This window comes from Magallana gigas, chromosome 5 (genome assembly GCF_963853765.1).
Source record: "Magallana gigas chromosome 5, xbMagGiga1.1, whole genome shotgun sequence".
NCBI lineage: Eukaryota > Metazoa > Mollusca > Bivalvia > Ostreida > Ostreidae > Magallana > Magallana gigas.
This window is the reverse complement of record NC_088857.1, coordinates 41,538,150-41,557,715: the sequence shown is the minus strand read 5'-3', so window position 1 is coordinate 41,557,715 and position 19,566 is coordinate 41,538,150. Positions and strand designations below refer to the sequence as shown.

Here is a 19,566-nt window from a genome sequence, read left to right as displayed (position 1 = left end):
GACTGATGACAGCTGCACGCCACACGTGTCGTTGTAAAGCCATGACGCTTATCTATGGATGTGATGAAAGTAATACAGAAAAAGAAGACAGAAACACGAAAAATATGGAATATATAACCTTACAAGATAGGGTGGGAGGGGGAGGGATTGAATTTTTTCCAGGTTGAAGCTGAGAAAGGTCGATACACTACTGCGCATGCGTAATATAAGGACCCCAAAAGGGGCCGTGCGAAAAGTTACGAGAACCTCATATTGAGGAGTTATCTTTCTTTCGATGTAGATATAAGTGAAATGGTTAATCTTTTCATTTCCATAACATGACATAACTCATATCGAGTTAAGTCGGATTATGTTTTTATTTTTGGTAGCTTGTTTGACTTGAGAAAATGATGTCTTTTTACATTGAATCAAGAAATGCAGTGACAAAATGGAATGGTGTCGATGCGTCAGCTTTGCTACAGGTTTTTTCTATAATTCCTTTCCTCTTTATCCAAATCGATTTTTCTGAAGGTATGTCTAGTTACAATTGGCGATCTTGCATCTTTTGCGTATTTAGAAATGTAAAAATAGACACAACCAGTGGAGGATATTAACATCACTTACAGAAATTTAAATTAAAGCATTTTGGCAATGTTACATATCTTAATTAAGTTGATGCAGACGATATTTTCCGAACACCGACATGATGTTAAGATGCTCTCAAAGTCTGACTCCAGCAACTTCGATAAAACAAAACCAAAACTTTTTATTAGAGACCTATGTGCAGTCAATCGCGAATACATGATCTTTAACATGTACTCCCATCTTAAAGTTTTCTTTACAATGTGTTGGCACATAGAGCTATATACATAGAGAATATGTAATGTTCATTTATATAAAACAAAGTTGGTAGAACATTTAAGTAAAAAAAGAGTAAGCACAAATAATAACTAGAATGTCAAAAGCTGACACAGTTCAAGAAAACTATCATATTCTGGACATTTATAACTGGTTTCAAGAATTTATGTATAATCTGGAGAAAACAAATCGACGCTTATTAATATCTACGATTTTACTATACGTAAAGCACTGGTATTTGATCTAAAACACATAAACCGAGCCTTGAAACGTAATTTTAAGGATAAAGGAAAATACATTGTATCCTACATTTTTATCTAAAAAATCAAAATAAAACATACTAAAACAATAACACCATTGAGGCTTACGAAAACTAGTAGTGTCTAGATCATGATAAGACATGCTACTGCCAAAACGTAAAAAATATTACAGCATTCGACATAGTTACTTACTTTCAACATATAATACAGAAATAAATGTGAGCAATAAGGGAGCAGGCTGCACAAATATAAATCTCTTTAATACCGAAACATTTTATATAAATGGTTTGGCGCTTCCTCATGACATACATTTACATTATGCAACAGGAATTTCGCCATACCATTACTTCAAGACCATTTCTGCTTTTATAAATTAAAATTACACAGGAAAAAACACATGTTGAATTTCAGCAAGTATCAAATGTGAAAAATTATATGATATATAATGCTGAAAATGATTAAGCAATGTATAAGAAAACCAGAAACTAAATTGCAGTTAAACCAAGAGTATAGAAGATGTATTGAGTTGATATTCAAAGAAACACCTGACATGGATAAAATGTTAAAAAAAGGAAACACAACGTTGTGATTCCAGAAAAGTAAGATCTGAGAAAGTTACAGTAATAGAGAAATGTTTATAAACTTAAAACGGTAAAGGCTGTTTGCATCTAAACTTCCCTTTAAAGAAGACATTTCTTCTAGAACTTCCATACCAAAAAAATGAGGCCAATCCTGAAAGAATAAGTTAATATAGTCTCATCTGGCAATATTACAAAACGCTCTGGTAAAGTCCAAAATTGTGTCAACAATGAGGACCTCTCGTTGGATCTAGACTCGTTAAACCTCCGAGAGTTCGACACAAGTAGACTTAGCGTGGAGTATAATTTAAAACGAGTTTGATGATGTATTGTCTGATTCTACCTGACGATGAATACATAGATAGTAGGCAATGAAATAATACGATAAAACGAGGGATTAAACTAAATATTAGATTATCATTTTAATCAAGTAGCTAATGAGTAACTCATTTAAGTAACATGTACGTAAAATGATAATCCAAGACGAATGATTGTCAACAAATAGATACAGGGAAGGGGGCTAAAATAGGATGTGCTTGCTGCCTAATTCCATTCGATACTAGTATATTATATTAAATAAATGTTTAAAAAACAAATACTCAGTGCAATATTTTCTCTTTATTAAAATCAATTGTTTAACATAAATAAAGACGAAATAGGAAGAAAATCAACAAAGTGTAACAAAATTTGTCAAATTAAACCACTTTCTTTGTATATATAACAAAAAATAAGAATATTAAGTATTTTATCACAGCAAAGATTACCATCTTGAAACACTGAATAAATATCTCTGTATAATGTGTGATTAAAAGTAAGATACACATATAATACATTCAAATATATTAAAATAAAAATATTCTGCACATTATCTAACTGTGTAAGTATAAACAATTCTTTAATGCTTGAGTAGTCAATAGACCCGAATATTTTTCCCGATGTGCAGGGAACAGTACGATCTATAATTGCCCGAGGCCGAGTCAATAAAATTCACTTATAACGTAACGATACATTCTCAGAGATATATCGAAGGAAGCATATCGTGAGGTCAAAGTTAATTATGACCTCATATCATGACGTAGAGACAAGTGACTTTCTACAAATCGCTGTGAAATCAATCGGGAAGCCTTAACATACCCGCATTCTGAAATACGTTGCCTGTCCAATAGATCGCAGTCTATTGACCGGCAGTTCAATAGTAAGAACGGTTTCAATAGTTGAGAAAACTGCATACACATACAAAATAGTAGCAAATATTTACTAATAATATGTAATAAAACAACAAAATCCCTTTGATTAGGTAATAATAAGATATATTTAAAAAAAAATAACCTTAACATTCTTTAGTACAGAATTGAGAAAAACAGAAGATAAGAAATAGTGGCGTTGTGTTTGTTTCAAATCTAAATATGTTTCATTGCCTGTTTAATCAATAAATATGTACAGCACATTTGCTAATGTAAATTCTTTTAATGTTTATTATCAAATGGTTCTGCTTCTACAATCATGAATAATTTTATGGTACAATATTAGCAGGAACTGTTGAATATAAATAAAGGAATTAAACGGGAAAAGGCAATTCTTTCCAAAATGAACCAATAATGATATTTTTAATAACACTGAATTAATCATGAAAAGAATTTGGGAATATTCCTTTCGGTTAACAAATTGCTTTAAATACATAGAAAATCTCATTTTATGTCAACAAAGATTACATTTCATAAACTTAAATTATTATCATCAACTTATTATTTTATCTTAAATCAATGAATATCTTAATCTGTGTTTCTTAAAAAAATTATTTTACAGTTACTTAAATACACATTTATTTCTATGAATTTTGACACTTCATTAATTTGACATGCAATTGTCAAACTGGTGAATCTTTCTGACATTTTCTTTCTTTTTGTATAAATATTTCAAATGAAACATATGAAACTTCCAAGCTTTAATTTAAAAAAAAAGTAATAGATCAACATAAGTTCTGTAAATTGCCCATCATCTATCAATTCCTTATGTATCATTACTCACTGCTTTGTTTTATTACATTATTTAAATGAACTTCTATATATAAAGTGACTGTCCATGTAACCAATCTCAGATCATATACATCCTTCATTGGAATAAATTAATGATCAAAGTACATAGTAATAGAAATAAATTATAAACATTATTCATATATTGTTGACCTTTCCTTTATTGTAGTACTGATATTGGGACTATTATCTGTTTCATCATCATTAACTTGGACTACAACATCTATATCAGTTCGTCTATAGCGCGCCGGAAACAAGAAGAGTAGAACAAATCCTAGGAACACACTTCCTGCTAGGAACCAGTTCATCCAACTCGTTCCTGAAATCACACAAGCTTTGAGTTAGATTACGACCAAATTATTTTTATTTTATGGTCTATATCCTCTAGTCAATTTGAGTTTGCCTCGCGTGATTTTCTACATCTAAATCAATTTGAAAGTATCCACATTTTATTTATCAAACAATGATGGTTACAATAATTATGGCATACATGTAAGTACCTGTCATTCTAGTTACATAAGTACACGGTTCTTTGTCAAAAAATCCCCATATCATCTTCTAAAATGTAATATCTAACAAATGATGTTTCTAAGGCCTCGTAGAACACTAGATATTTTTGTTCAAATTGTTATTTTTTGTTCTCTGTAGATGAGTGATGTACATGTGATAAATATCTGCAACATCATAATTATATGCAATGATAAAAACATACCTATGTCTGGAATTAGAAGCACCAGTAGGAATATGATTCCAGACAGGTTGATCAAACAAGTAAGGAGTCCCCCCACTATCCCCTCTGACACAGGGAATGCCAACTCAGATCCCATCTCGAAAGCCAATGGAAGAGAGGCATTGATTAACATTCCTCCGATGATTGTTGCAATGTAAATTTGAACTGCAAGGAATGATAACATTTTATGTTAGTTTTGGGTGAGTTTTGTTTTTTGCTTAGATGAAAATGTTTCTCACTGTTACATATTAATTTAGTAGATAACATGTAACTGGAATTACAAAACAATTTACAGGAAAGCAACTGCAAGCTACATGTTCAATGTTTGACATAGTAATTATTCTACAAAAGGGGACATTCTTCACACAAAATTGCCCAAAATAGCATTTGAATAATGACTTTTTTTTCATTTAAAATGTTGTCCAAGTCACCAATGATCAATTTATTTCATACTTTTTAAAGATGTGATATGCACTGATACCTTTAGAGATAGGTATGATTCCAGAGCTCATGAGAGAAAACCAAACGTAAGCTAGAGTTGCTGCGCCATTCATCAAGATTAAAAAGAACTTGGTGTTTCTCAAAAATATATCTGAAAATCTACAACAAAATGTAATACATGTTAAAAAAACATGACCAGAGACTCTTTCAGGCATTGAATGATTAAAGAAAATAAGAATATATGCTCCAGCGAGTCGTACTCTGTAGATTTAAATAAACAATACCTTCCAATAAGAAGCCCGGACACACCCCCAGCAATCGTCATGTAGAACCCCAGCCATCCAGCTTCACTCTGAAATTGTTTGAAAACAACATTTACAATGTAGATATCAACCAATTCCTTGCACATACTTCATATTGTGAGGTTTGTAAGGATATACTATTAAAGGTTGTTAAAAAATAGAGGTTTCCAGAACTGTAGGAAAAATTGAAAGTTGCTTGATGATTACTTCCATTAAATTGTTATTTGAACAAAGGTATTAATCAAGAGATACATGTAGGAGTGCTATAAAATCCACAAATTCCCAAAGGTCTGAGAAAGCATGGTAAGGATATTATAGTGATGAGGTTGCTTCAAAGCAATTTTATTCTAGGATAATCCTGAAATATTACCTCCTTTTTCAATTATTTTATTGTTCTCACTTGATCTAAACCAACTGGGTCCAGTAGTACGTCTAATACAGCTTGCCAACTTCCAAACACTCCATTGGGTATGGCAATGGCTAAACACAACATGATGAGAGATCCATTCCTGTTAATGTTCATTATAAAAAGTATAACATAATTTCAGATGTTCTTCATTGAAAGATATGTGAATATGGAAATCAACAAACAGTTATGCAAGCTAGGAAACAGAAACCTGGAACAGACTATAATTTATATGACTGCATAGTAGCACTTGTAAAAATAGTACAAAATCATCATACTTATATCTGAATCCAATTGGACTTCTTATTTATGAATTTACAGTACATTTGTCAATCTACTGAATCGTAACAGATTGTTTATATACATAAATGTCTGCATAGCTATTGCAGTATATTTTTTAATTTACCTTTTTAAGATACACTCCGCACACAAACTTAATGTAACATAAAATTACTTTTAGCATTCAAAACTTCAGAATTGCAATTACAGTCAAACTTCGTTATGATCTCAAACTAGATGAGACAGTTTGAAAACTTAGAGATATCCGAATCTTCGAGACATCAGGGGTAAAATACTTAAAAAATATTTGGTTGGGACTTATAAATCAATTTAACATATCCATTGTATTCAAGATATCAGTGTTTATATGTATGACTTTAAAAGTAATCATTGCATTAACTAAATACTGCTTTTAGTCTGTTAATACACTTATGATCATAGAATACAGCAGTAGAGCAACAGAAGTTCATCTTGCCTTGTTTGTTTCTTTTTCCTTCATAATAATTGTTTATCTACAAAACTACGCCCAGAAAAAAATCTGTATTTTTGCAAAAATTTACAAAAAATGAGAACCCTAAAATATATAAAAATCCACGTAAGTACAAGTATATAGTTTGATAACACTTAGATTATTATCCATACCTAGCCACACTTCTAAGAGATTCCTTATAGTTGGTTCTCTGGACAGAAGCAGACGTACTTGGTGGTGTTGGCGGTTTGGCGGGAAGATACAGAAGACTAAACAGAAAGAGCAAACCAGCGAGGCCGCACTCTGCCAAAATAAACAGTACCAATAGTGACATTTTGATTTATTTGTTTTTATAAATGCCTATTTGTAGAAAGACATAGAAAATTTTTGAATTCCATGTAATTGTTAATGGTTAAACATTTTGCCATTGGTGCTTCTATGTGTAACATCACTCAAATACTTTTTTGAAAAAAGTAAAAGAAAAAAATCAAAGAAACAAACCAGAATACAGCATATTCATGATGTCTGTCCTCATTGCAACCAGATTGGTTACTTCTTCATCTGAGAGAAAAATGTATTGATATTGATAACATCCAGTGTTTTGATACAATATGTTTGTTATTGTTGCCCAGGATTTGTAAGTCAAAGCAGAGGAGATAAAGATAAATGGAAAGAAAACAAATTAAAATAAGATTATCTATGTATTTTTATGAATGTCTAGACCCAATATAGTTCAGAAAAAAGTGTGCATGCAAGCTGTTTGAATAAACTGAATACTACTGGTTTTTCATTGCTCTAATTTTTTATTGACAAAGTTATAGATATGGGAATAAATTCAAGACTTCTGAGAGATGAGCTAAATACAGGAATGAAAATAGACAAGATTTATGTGCAAATGATGAATTCATAATAACCATTATTTATCTTGATGAAAGGAAAGCACAATAAACATTGCATGTTTTTGTACCTGAGTAATTAGATGTAAAAAGGGTTCCTTCTGAGTTCCATGAAGAAAACCTACAACAAATTTTAAAGGTAATATTTAGCAACATAATGAATATTAATTAAATGACTATGGTATATATTTCATACTAGATACTTTGTTGGGAAAAGATATAATCAAGTAAATTACAATAAAAGTTATTATCAACTCTATCATATTAATCATATCTCTTTTACCCTGTAATGGAACCAATATCAGCAGTGATGTTGATTTGGTTTGTAGAGTTTTTCTGTACTGGAGATGAAACCCATTCAGTTCCTTAAATCATAAAACTATTGCATTAACTTGTGTCTAATAACAATTTCCTGCATCATATGGAAACACATGACTACTATAGTTTCCCTTTCACAAATGATATAGAGGGACTTATCCAAATAGGAATAATTCATGAAAATATTGTGGGAAACAATATTCATTATGAAAAATGAAAAAAAAAAGTCTGGCATTCAGTGACATTACTTTTAGATTAACTCTTATAATTAGACTAAATATTAATCATAAATGTATATAGTTTATATAAATTTAATCTAAAAATCTTTCTATCTTTATACTATAAAGATAGAATGATTTATAGCAATTATCATTTTTAAAATTTTGATTATACCTTATGAAGGTATCTAATACTCAATATTATTAATATGGCCTACTTATTTACAATAGGTTCAATTTTCATGACAAAAAGGGTCTCACCAATGATATAAGAAATCCCAATACCCATGTACATGAACACTGATGATACTGCAGTGGCTGTTGCACGCTCACTGAGTGGAAACCAAGTGTTGGCCACTAATGATGGTCCTGCAAAGGGCACTATTCCTCCTATTCCATTCAATACTGAACACACATAGGACAACCTGTTTGTATATAAAACCAAACTGTCACATATCTCATCTAAATAATGACATTAATGAAACATAGTTCTTTTCTCATATACTTTTGTAAGATTTAATTCTGTGGTTTTTTTTTACCATGTCAATGCTTCTTTATCATAAGTTATGCATCTTAATCCTGTTCCAATGAATATCAAGAGAGTACAGCCAAGTATTGCTTTACGTAATCCTATGAATAAACAAAATGTAAGCTGCATCATCTTTATGAAACACATGCATGGATCCAGAAAAGCCAAGGCTTGAATGATCAGCTGCGTACATTAAAGTATAAATAAATAAACTTATAGGATATTAACTTTTACATATTTATGAGTATCAACTTTAAGTATTATGAAATTTTCATTCTATCACACTATGAATATTAGAACGAACAAGTTTATGAACTAAACTGTAAAATAGCAAAGAAAGTATAAAATCGTACCCAGTCTTTCAATCAGATAACAAACCGGCACTACCGTGACAAGGTATGCAATGTTTCCAATATTGGCAAACTGTCCTATCTGACTGTCACTCCATCCAAACACAGCCTTTGCAGACTGTGCAATAGGACCCCATGTGTTCCAAACGAGATTCTGAGTGAAGTTGGTCATCCCAAATATAATCAAAATATACCATCGTCGAGCGTATACTTTTGGCTGCCCTCCCGTTGATAGGAGAGGGGTGGTAGAGTCATCCGCCTCTTCACTCATGTTTACACTTTAACCAAGCGAAGACACAACTCATAAACACATCTATCCGCGTCCGTCCCAGGTAGCTGGTTGGTCCCCCCCACTCACTGATCTACATAGTAAATATCACCTGATACTAGTGAAAATGAAAGTAGAAAATATTTATTTTTAATACCGAGCCCGATTCTATTTCAGGTGCCGATAGACCAAATATACAACAGAACAGCATTTGACGCTGAAGCAAAAAAATTCTCTTTAGAGAAGTGGACAGGCATAGCCTACATCCATGGATGTAGGCTCTGCCTGTTAACTTCTCAAAAGAGAATAAAGAAAAACATAAATATTTCATGCTCAGAATAGAAGCCAGCACAGCTGTGAGCATCATATATTAAAGGAGTGCGAAGGATCGAATTTATCTAAATCAAAACTATTCTCTTTAGAGAAATGGACAGGCACAGCCTACATCCATGGATGTAGGCTATGCCTGTTCACTTCTCAAAAGAGAATAAAGCAAAACATAAATATTTCATGCTCAGAATAGAAGCAAACACAGCTGTGTGAAGGATCGAATTTAAATGATGATTGGAAAATGGAAAATATAATATTTATCTGAGCCCTGATCTCACAGTATGTAACTTATCCGAAATCTACACGAGCAAAAAAATCCCTATTTGAGAATCTTCAAAATCCTGATCCTTTGGTGCGAGGGGAGGGGGTACTTTACTGTAAACTTTCTTACAATTTTTTTATGCTCCAAAAAAAGTCGGGGCTGGAAGAGGGGTCAACTCCGTTCCAATTTAATGAATGTTCTATACGTAAATTTTGAGGAAAATGTTTGATGCGAGAAATATTGGAGGTTGGGGGCACCTCCCCCCCCCCCTCCCATTCATACTGTGCCTGCTTCTATGTCTGCTGTAGTACTTTTCATTAATATTCGGGGTATTGTGATCATTGCTTCAAGGATATAGTTACGTAAACTGGTGACCAATGATTTTATCAATTCTATATCTTATTGGAATTAATTTGCATTTCAACGAACTTTCAAATCGAGGATAATAGCAAGAACGAAATTCAGGGAAATTAGTATTCAATAAATATAATTGATGAAACCACAATGTACAGGGATTATTATGATTAAACCATGGATAAATAGTATTGATTAATCAATATCACAGGCGTGAGAAAAATATAACAGATCAGCTCGAATTTGCGGCCTACCTACCCTGCTATGATGTTACTGTCATTGTAATATTCAATTTAATGCGATAATTTAACCAAATTAACCACATTGTATGTCAGTAAAAAGGTCATAGAATACACAGTCAGATGTTTAGAGATTCGCATGCAAGCTCAGATGCTAAATTCATAATTAAGGAGCGACATCAGACAAACAACAGATGAAGTGAACTATCTGAATAACATACCAATTCTAAATCTCTTCAAATTAGCAGTACATATAGAATCAAATTGTACAAAGAGGTAATGGACAATGTCAAGAATGGATGTTAATAAATATGTTTATTGCACAATTAAAACAGAAACATTTAATACTGTAACACAGTATATACAACATGTATAATTACAAAACTTATATACAGTACTGTCCTTTGTCAACTATATACATGTATATTGCATCCATATGGGTCATTATAAATAACCCCTAGCTAATGCAATCTTTAGTTACAAGTTGTTCTTTTTTTTGTAGTTTGTTTTAAATTGTAATTGTCTTATTAGAAAAAATCGTGTACACTGTCTGATTATTTTTGTATGCCCTTTTGTTTTTGAAGGACCAAGAAATGTTTAATCAATCCCAACTGTCCTAGCAACAAATACATGTACAAAACACTAATAAAACAATTGTACATGATATGTACGACATAAAATATGAAATATGTAAATTACCACCGTATGTTGTTATTAATGTGGAGTTTAGCCTTCCTTTCAAGCACACGACTTGAAATTCACAACACAATGGTAATGATTTACGAAAAAAACCTCTTTTGTGTGTGTGGGTGGGGGTGAGTGTAGGGTTGGAGACTTAAGAATTCGCGAGTTGACTTATATTAAAAATAGTCTAGTGAAATTAAAAAGGGCAAATAAACAAGATTTTAAAGAAAATTTTTAGTTTAAAAACAATTACATTAATATGTTGCACAAACTCGGAAAGATTTTCATGAAATTTAGAACCTTAAACCACCATCACCAGTGGAGACTGGGAGATGGTGCAATATTCCATTAAACCAAAGAGTGTGTAAACTATGTAATTCAGGTCAAATGTCTGACGAATTTCATTATATTCTTGAATGTAAAGAGCTATTGATGTTAAGACATAAATATTTTGAGGATAAATACTGTTCAGCACCAACTGCGAGCCTGTGTTTTGTACTAATGGTACAACTCTGAAAAAATTGTCATTTTATTATCAAAATATACAGTCTGATAAATTAGTTTGCCCTCCACGATTCTACTTTTTTTCTATCTTTATTGTATATATTGTATATTTAAGCCTATTAATCTTGATTTAATACCTTTCTTTTCATTAATAAAATGTGCCTTTGACTTTTGAACCGTATATACTGTTTGACCTTATGTACCATTTCATGGTTTGAGTGAATATACTGAACGGAATTGAAAGTAGTACACTTCACAACCGAACTCATTCTAAATATACATGCAGGTGTGCGTTTATAGTGATCTGGTACACGGTTTGTGGTGGGCAGACTGTGGTGGGCGGCGACCTCGGTCTCTTGGTTGTTTCATGGATTCTGGTACACGGTGTGGCGGGCGGTGACCGTGGTTTCTGGATGGCCTGTCTCTGCTTTATCTACATAGATATCTATGTCAGTGCGGGTGTACCGCTCCGGAAAGACAAACAGGAAGACTAGACCCATAGCAACACTACCCACCAGTGTCCAGTTCATCCAAGACGTCCCTGCGGAGAAATCAAGGGGTATATTGAATTTTAACTCTTACACCGAGGACTACAGCCATGAGAACTGTCGACAACTAAACCATATATTTTACACTTGTCAAAAAATTCATCGTCTACCTGCTTTTAAGTATTAAAACGCAGTTCTAGCAATTTGACGAAGATGTAAGTAAAGCGAGAAAATAACATGAAACAAAACGACCGACAGACAAAAAGAAAACAGACATTTGGAAAAAAAATTAGCATTCACACGAACAAGAGCAGATGCGTATACATCATGTTCTGTGGACCAATATGAGGATACATTAGCGGAAGTACTCACCTATGTTTGGTATTTGAAGCATAAAAAGAAACATGACTCCACACAGATTGTTTAACCAGGTAAGAAATCCCCCGACGACCCCCTCAGAGACGGGAAAGGCCGACTCGGCCCCCAACTCATAGAACAGGGGAATGGCCCCATTCAAAGACATTCCTCCAACAATGTTAGAGATGTACACTTGTGCTGCAAGACAAAATGCCGGAGACTGTTGTAAAACTTGCATGTAAGAAAACGAACTCTGTATTACTGTGGGTCATCTAAATAAATTTGCAACCAATATACACGGTTTACTATCTGAGTTCAGAATTAAATACGGTTCATTTACCACACAATGTTTAATTAATCTACAATTTGACTTGCTTGTAGAAAGTGGAATGACATCGACACACATGAGAGTGAACCAGACAAACGATCCACCAGCCATAGCAAACATGACAAGGAGAAAGAGCTTCATGTGCCTCATGAAGAGATCCGAAAATCTGTCCAAAATTACATTTAAAAATCCCATAAATTCCTAGTGCTTCTAGATATACTTAGTCTATATTATTTAGTAAACCACGCAATATTTAGCAAAAATGACCGATACCTTCCGATTGCTAGACCCGAGACACAGCCCGCCATTATAGAATAGAATCCTATCCAACCAACCTCGTTCTGCAAAAGTAAACAAACATTATTATATATTCACAGAATCACAAATAAGGTTCAAATAACATGCACAAATATGATAAAAATCAATTGGGATCTGTTTAGATTTTATTGATACAAGTTTTCATCTTTTAATATTCTTTTTCGATATTGGACCGCTGTGGTTTCATTCGTGGACATATATTTTCGTGGATTTAGCGAAATCACAGTTTCAAAGATACAGTGTATATTAATTGATGGCCTATGATCCTACTTAGACAACATGTTTTAAGATATTGCACTTAAACGAAAATTTTATTTCCAGATTTCAAGATTTTTTGGATGAGTCTGCCCCCCCCCCCCCTTTCTAAAACGATGCTACGTGCCTGATTTCGAGGATTAACTGTACAACCATCGTCGCAAGCCACGGGTTTTGCAACAAAATCCACGAAAATTGGTAGTCAACGAATATTGATGAAACCACAGTATTTTAACGGCGTCTGATAAAAATACAATTCCAGTTACCTACTCTTTAAATAACATGTCCCAATACCATATGCCCTTAGGGTGATTTGAAATGTCGTATTCATTTCCTTACCTCCCCTTTCTGTGGAATTTAGTTGTAGTTTAATTGCATTTCCTTCTCCCACAGACTGTCAAAAAATATTCTAGAAATGCTTTACCTGCTCAGTGTTTTTAATACACAGCCTCTTGGTATTTTACCTGTCCTATTCCCACGGGTTTCAGTATGACGTCAATGACGGCTCCCCACACCCCGTACACCCCCGCGGGTAAGGCATACGCCAGTGCAATCAACCATACTGCTCTGTTCCTGTAAGAATCATCACGTTAAATGTGATAATTTTTAAAAATTCTCGCAAATCTAAATTTTTGGGGAACAACATTGCAACGAATAATCAAAGAAGATGGCAGGGGGGATAAGATAGCGCAAATATTTAATGCCAATCGGTTAATCTTAAAATACTATTTTAGATTTAATTTTCTCTTTTAAAATCTATTTGACAATTTTATAATACTTAAGCACAATTTCTAACTACATTCAATTTTAAAATATTTTAACAAACGATAAGAAAAAAAATTATTACCCCAAATTTCAGTGGTATCAATCCCACAACCTAAAAAGCCTAGTTCTATAAGGCTACATAAGGTGTGGTGATCTAACCATTGAGTCGTTTCAGTCACAACAAAGTGCGTTATTTAAATGCTATATACAACTTTGGCCACAAATTTATGGATTTGCATCATTTTTCCATATTTACATTTGCAAAAATGTTTCCTTATATAACGTTGGTACGTGATCAAATCTACTGAGAAGCCCTTCGGGCTTCAAAGGATTTGATCACATGACCAACCAACTTCATATCCCGGTTCACGAAAGGCTTAACATTGCTGTTTATTTCTTTAAAATGTTCAATTGCTGGAATACAAAATGATATCTTTAATATATAGCGGGTTATTACTCGATATTTTTGTTGATTGAAATCAATATACTCACCAAACGCATCAATATTACTGAGCTAATTACTCTTACACGTGGATAACAATGAAGGTTCAAATATGAATCTTTTAACATTCATTGAGCAAAAGGATGCATAAAAATGGAATTAACGAAGAAATATACATACCTGGAGATAGTCATCAGCGCCTTCCGGTATTCCACGCGGGCTGTGGAGGCGGACACGCTAGGGGGCGTTGGCGGCTTGGACGGCATGAAGAGACTGCACAGGAAGATAAGGCCGGCGGCAGCACATTCTGGTCAAGGCAAGGACAACAAAGTGGACTTAATTACTAATAATAGTATTACATGCATGTTAATAGATGTCTTATAACAACGACAAAATATGTAGTTCTTTTGACTCTAAATCAATTTATAATTGGAAAGGATTAGGAACTATGAAAGAAAAAGGTTTCAAAGGAAATTAAAGATTTTAGATTTAATGTACAACTCAACTTTAGGAACTGATCTATCTATATATATATATATATATATATATATATATATATATATATATATATATATATATATATATATATATATATATATATATAACACGGTTATACGTAATATCTATCTTGTGACAGTATGATATGTCACTTCTAGTCCAATGTATAAAGGACCAATGCGTTAGTCATAAACACATTCTTTTCATTTAAGTGGGGATGAGAACTCGTTAAACTCAAGTGCATACAGTCATAGTGATTGTAGCATTAATTTCCGAATGGATGAGAAGATGTTTCCAGATTAATGCTGCAAAGAAGTGTCACTTTAAAAAACACCGAAAGAAATACTACTGATAGTATTTCATTACTCATGAAATCTTATCTTGTCCCAAATAAACTCAAACTACCGCATTAAACTGATAATCAGAATGACATCTTAAGCGCATGTTAGACTCTCCCTCTTCATAAAGATACAAACAGCAATAATAGAATTTCTTACCCAAAAGTACATGTACATAATATCAACAGCTGATAGCAAAGTTTATAAAATTTAACCAAGAACTTACATATTCACAATTTAAGATTTCATAATATTACCAAAACGTTTTTCTTAGTGATCAGTTTACATTTATTTATCAAAATTATCTTTAACTTTTTACTTACCATAATACATTAAATAAACTATATCTTCTCGCACGTGGGTAAAATTGATTAATACTATAAAGAAACAAATGACATAATTATGATTACAATTACAACACCATACTATAACAAGAGATTGATTGTTTAAATGATGCAAAATTAATACCCAGGAATAGTCTAACCTTGGGTTGTGTTGGAGACATTTTTTGGACTCTGCGTTTCTGTTTCCAGACTAATTGGTAACCTGACATGTACATATTGTACACATAACAAATATATATATAGTTTTATGACAATTATTTTGTCTTTCAGTACATGAATATGCATGTGAATACTATATGTTTCGAAAATATACAAGAGAGATTGTTGTACTATGACAGAATTGATATTTACTTTAAGTACCTGTCTGATACAGAGATGTTTCGGGTTTCATTGTTATAATTGTACTTTGGTGCAGACACCAGCTGTGGTCCTAAAAAGAAATATATCAAATGTTTATCGATTGTTCTTCCCAGACTCCTTGGTCTATGACCCTAACAATGGTCCATTAAATCTGAGTAACGTATGATCGCTAATAAGCATGACAGATTTGAAGCGCATGAAAAATAGTGATTCAGTGACAACAGGTGTTCTTTTATTTACTGTAGCAATGACATAATGCTACAGAACAGTTACATTTAAACATGTCACCAGATTTCTTGACAGTATACTTTACGATAACTAAAGTAAGTATGTCTTGATTAAAGAACTACTACAGGTTGATTTTAATTCACCGGTTTCATGGGTTTAAAAAAGATCTTCGTACTTTTGGTTTATAATTTTCTTGCACATATGAGGAAACAGTAAAATTTCATCATATAATAATTATTATAAATATCATATGACATGTTATCATGTAATATTAATATTATATGATATGATATATTCCTGTGTAATTCTGGTGGCACTACACACCTATAACAAATGCCATTGCAACGCCCCCATAGTTAAATACAGATGATATAGCTGTAGCAGTGGTTCTCTGTTGCGGCGGGAACCAAGTGTTGGCAACCAGCGCAGGACCTGCAAATGGCACTGTTCCAGCAATTCCATTCAGTATAGCACATAAATTCATCAACCTATAGAGTAAAAAATAAAACTGAATGAAAGGAAAACACATAAATAGTATTATATATCTTTCATATACTATTTACCTTTCAAGGGAATTTGATCCCCAACATTCTACCCTTAAGGTAAATTTGCATTGTAACACGAAGACAATATTTAAGTACCTTTCTACGAGGATTAGTTACAAATATATTCGATGAATAGTATAAATCGGTTAAAATAGATTTATTTTGGTAAAGCCAATTGCAAAACCAGGACTTTATTAGTAAAGCCAAGGGAAGATTCACAATCATTACGGTTAAATTTCTTTCAAACAAACGGACTGAATGCAGAAAAAGAATAGTGAGACTAAGGCTATTGGAAGGACGGTCAAGGTCAAGTTTAGAGGACAGACAGGCGTACGGGATATGATAAATAGAACAGTATATGCCCCGGTCGTGAAGGAGCAATGTCTGAAATAGAAGTATAATTTCTAGATGAAATACTTCTTTCTCGCTTACTTTGCCCTCGTTACATGTAGGTTATGGACGAAAGGTCTCATGAATTAGGTGACAAAATGAACCTTACTACAAATACTTCTACGAACACAAATGCCCAACATTCTGGGAGTGCATGCGCATTGACATGCAATCAATGTACGTGCATAACGAACAAACTTCCATTTTTTTAGCTTAGCGTGGCTATTTATGGCAGTAGAATTTTAGTGTACATATATGTCCTTATTACGTTGTTGTTGCTGTCTCCACTCACTTACCATGTCGCATACTTAGGATTTGTGGTGATACATCTAACCCCGGTCCCGATCAACATCATGGCTGTACACGCCATAAACGATATCCTTAAACCTACGGTGTAAAAAAATTAGTACAAAATTTGAAGTTTTACAAGATACATGTAACTGTAAACAAATGAAAATTCAGCGCGACAAGTTTTTTTTTTCATTGCAAGTGAAATCTTAATAAGTATAAAACTATGTAAATGTTCAATTTATTTCTAAATGGATACTGGTATAGTTGATCCAAGTTTTACATACATGCACGTTAAAATAAACCTGTATTAGAATCTAAAAAAACTTCTATGATTTAGTATGACAATGCACCTTACAGTTTGACAAAATACACACGTAAGTTATTTAATACGTACTTTAACATTTGCGTGAAAATAGACACTAAGGTAGGTGAACATTTATGATATTTAATATATGATTAATGAGAGTCCAGAAACTGTTTGTTGTGAATAAACATCAAATGTATATAAGTCAGATTGTATTTAGATAACAGAACTCAGTTTGAATGGATTCAAAATTATATACCTTGAATATTTCCAAAAAATCAATTTACTGACAAAAGCGAATTTCATTATTGGGTCATGTTTTTGCTTTATAAAATTTCATTCATCTGAAAGAACATTGATCTAAGACCTACAGTTTTTCTCTTTCATTGGTATAATGCATGCACATAAATAACTACACCCAAGGATGTTTACCTTTAGATATTTTTGTGTGCATAGTTATTATACCTGGACATTTTGATTTCTGACTATACCACTTTAAATATGTGTACTATTATTATCACTAATGTCAAGCACACTAAATTCTTATGTAAACACTGGCCAATCCTCCATTTTGAACTGGACATACATTGTACTGTATATAATGTATGTATTTCGCATTCTTCATCAAGATATTTCAACGGAATAGCAATATACATGGTCATGTACTATTGAATATTATATATTTTTTACTCTTTTTTTATTAAAAGAATTCTAAAATTTTTAATTACACTGATAAAAATTGAACTTTCAACTCAAGTTAAGCATTGCAATGTTGCATTTTTTATGATTGTCACAGTCTTAAAGACATTAAACATAATATATCATTTCCATGTGCTCATTTTGAATTGAAATATCGCTCACAAGTTTTTTCGTTGTGAAAGTAGTTCATAATACTTTGTACAATACCGGTATCATGCCTTTTATATAACAAATTTATGTATAAACAAATGTGTACTAAATTTTTTGCAATCTTGTTTGAATAAATATATATGTACAACGTTAACGATTCTGTTGTCAACACCCTATACACTCAGATACGTATGTACCACAGTAGATGGAACAATTTTTGTTTGGTTACGGAATTTAACGGCCGGTAATTAACATGTTACCTTTAGTGTCCATGAAGTAGCAAGCTGGGAAGACAGTGAATATGTAGGCGATGTTTCCCCAGTTTGCCAACATTCCGATCTGACTGTCCTCCCACCCAAACACCACCTCCGCGGACTGTGTGATGGGTCCCCACGTGTTCCAGATGGCGGCCTGCAGAAAGCAGGCCATGCTGAACACCCCCAAAACAAACCATCTCCGCCGGTATGTTTTATATTTCTCTTTCCTTGGAAGCAGGGGGGCTCCCTCGTCCGTCGACTTGGTACAGTCATCATGCTGGACTATGCTATTTACAGTGACTCCATTTTTCTCACTTACCGACATGATATTCTCAGAATTTGTACATATGTAAACTGTTTAGAACCGGCTTTTACATAAGACATAATGTGCTACATTGAACGAAGTCACGAACAGCTATTGCACGTATATTGTTTACATCCAGTAAACACATGGTCACATGATTTCAAGTCACGTGGACGACAGAAATATCACATAGGTATATAAGAAATGCGTAGTTATCTTTATAAGTACCAACGGTACAACTTCAGTACATGCTCTAATAAGGATGTGGATCGGAGGGACAGGACGAAGCATATTGGGGGCGCGGGTGAGGGGTAAAAACTGGATTTTTCTATTTTTAACAACCGATCAGTAAATGCTAAATATAATACAAAACTAGAGACGAGCTCGTTGCAAGCAACGATTAGGTTTTCCGTCGTAGCTGCGTCATACTTGTGACGTATTACAAAAAATTGATAGCTGACCATAGTACAATATTAGATGTGTAAACACTGAGAAACAAAGTATTATATTTCTGTGACCGCGTAGATTTTACGGTGATAGAGAATTCGTCTGGATCTGCATCGGTCGTGTGCAGTACGAACCGGGTGAGGGAATGTTGGCGTAAAGTGTATAAGGTAA

General features: G+C 33.1%; 2 protein-coding genes across 6 annotated transcripts; both read right to left on the bottom strand.

Moving 5' to 3' along the window:
* Positions 1 to 2,273: 2,273 nt before the first annotated feature.
* LOC105346593 (solute carrier family 49 member 4 homolog) lies at positions 2,274 to 9,081 on the bottom strand. Its single transcript, XM_034447483.2, has 12 exons — positions 8,650 to 9,081; positions 8,307 to 8,397; positions 8,029 to 8,192; positions 7,515 to 7,596; positions 7,303 to 7,352; positions 6,837 to 6,896; positions 6,509 to 6,638; positions 5,582 to 5,690; positions 5,164 to 5,231; positions 4,920 to 5,038; positions 4,421 to 4,603; positions 2,274 to 4,027 (listed from the first exon to the last, which is right to left on the bottom strand). Exons 1-12 carry the CDS (start codon positions 8,915 to 8,917, stop codon positions 3,843 to 3,845), a joined length of 1,509 nt encoding a protein of 502 aa, XP_034303374.2. The 5' UTR covers positions 8,918 to 9,081; the 3' UTR covers positions 2,274 to 3,842.
* A 1,318-nt stretch (positions 9,082 to 10,399) lies between these two features.
* LOC105347120 (solute carrier family 49 member 4 homolog) lies at positions 10,400 to 19,300 on the bottom strand. 5 transcript variants are annotated; one of them, XM_034447460.2, is made up of 12 exons: positions 18,648 to 19,295; positions 17,240 to 17,330; positions 16,333 to 16,496; positions 15,772 to 15,850; positions 15,561 to 15,622; positions 15,400 to 15,453; positions 14,421 to 14,547; positions 13,498 to 13,606; positions 12,734 to 12,801; positions 12,508 to 12,626; positions 12,148 to 12,330; positions 10,400 to 11,828 (listed from the first exon to the last, which is right to left on the bottom strand). In XM_034447460.2, exons 1-12 carry the CDS (start codon positions 18,967 to 18,969, stop codon positions 11,653 to 11,655), a joined length of 1,554 nt encoding a protein of 517 aa, XP_034303351.2. In that variant the 5' UTR covers positions 18,970 to 19,295; the 3' UTR covers positions 10,400 to 11,652. The 5 variants fall into 5 exon arrangements, with proteins under 5 accessions (XP_034303351.2, XP_034303356.2, XP_065941539.1 ...); XM_034447465.2 differs by having other exon boundaries at positions 15,781 to 15,850; positions 18,648 to 19,293; XM_066085467.1 differs by lacking the exon at positions 15,400 to 15,453 and having other exon boundaries at positions 18,648 to 19,296.
* Between the last annotated feature and the right edge of the window lie 266 nt (positions 19,301 to 19,566).

Bases quoted from the DNA above. Each gene is read 5' to 3' on its own strand.
- LOC105346593 (XM_034447483.2), bottom strand. From the start codon at position 8,917: ATGAGTGAAGAGGCGGATGACTCTACCACCCCTCTCCTATCAACGGGA. The intron at 6,639-6,836 runs GTTTGTTTCTTT...TTATTTTGGCAG, and splicing joins CATGAATATGCTGTATTCTG to AGTGCGGCCTCGCTGGTTTG. The intron at 5,691-6,508 runs GTATGGATAATA...GAACATTAACAG, and splicing joins TCTCTTAGAAGTGTGGCTAG to GAATGGATCTCTCATCATGT.
- LOC105347120 (XM_034447460.2), bottom strand. From the start codon at position 18,969: ATGTCGGTAAGTGAGAAAAATGGAGTCACTGTAAATAGCATAGTCCAG. The intron at 15,851-16,332 runs GTGTGTAGTGCC...ATTTCTTTTTAG, and splicing joins TGCAATGGCATTTGTTATAG to GACCACAGCTGGTGTCTGCA. The intron at 12,802-13,497 runs GTAAAATACCAA...TTACTTTTGCAG, and splicing joins AACCCGTGGGAATAGGACAG to AACGAGGTTGGTTGGATAGG.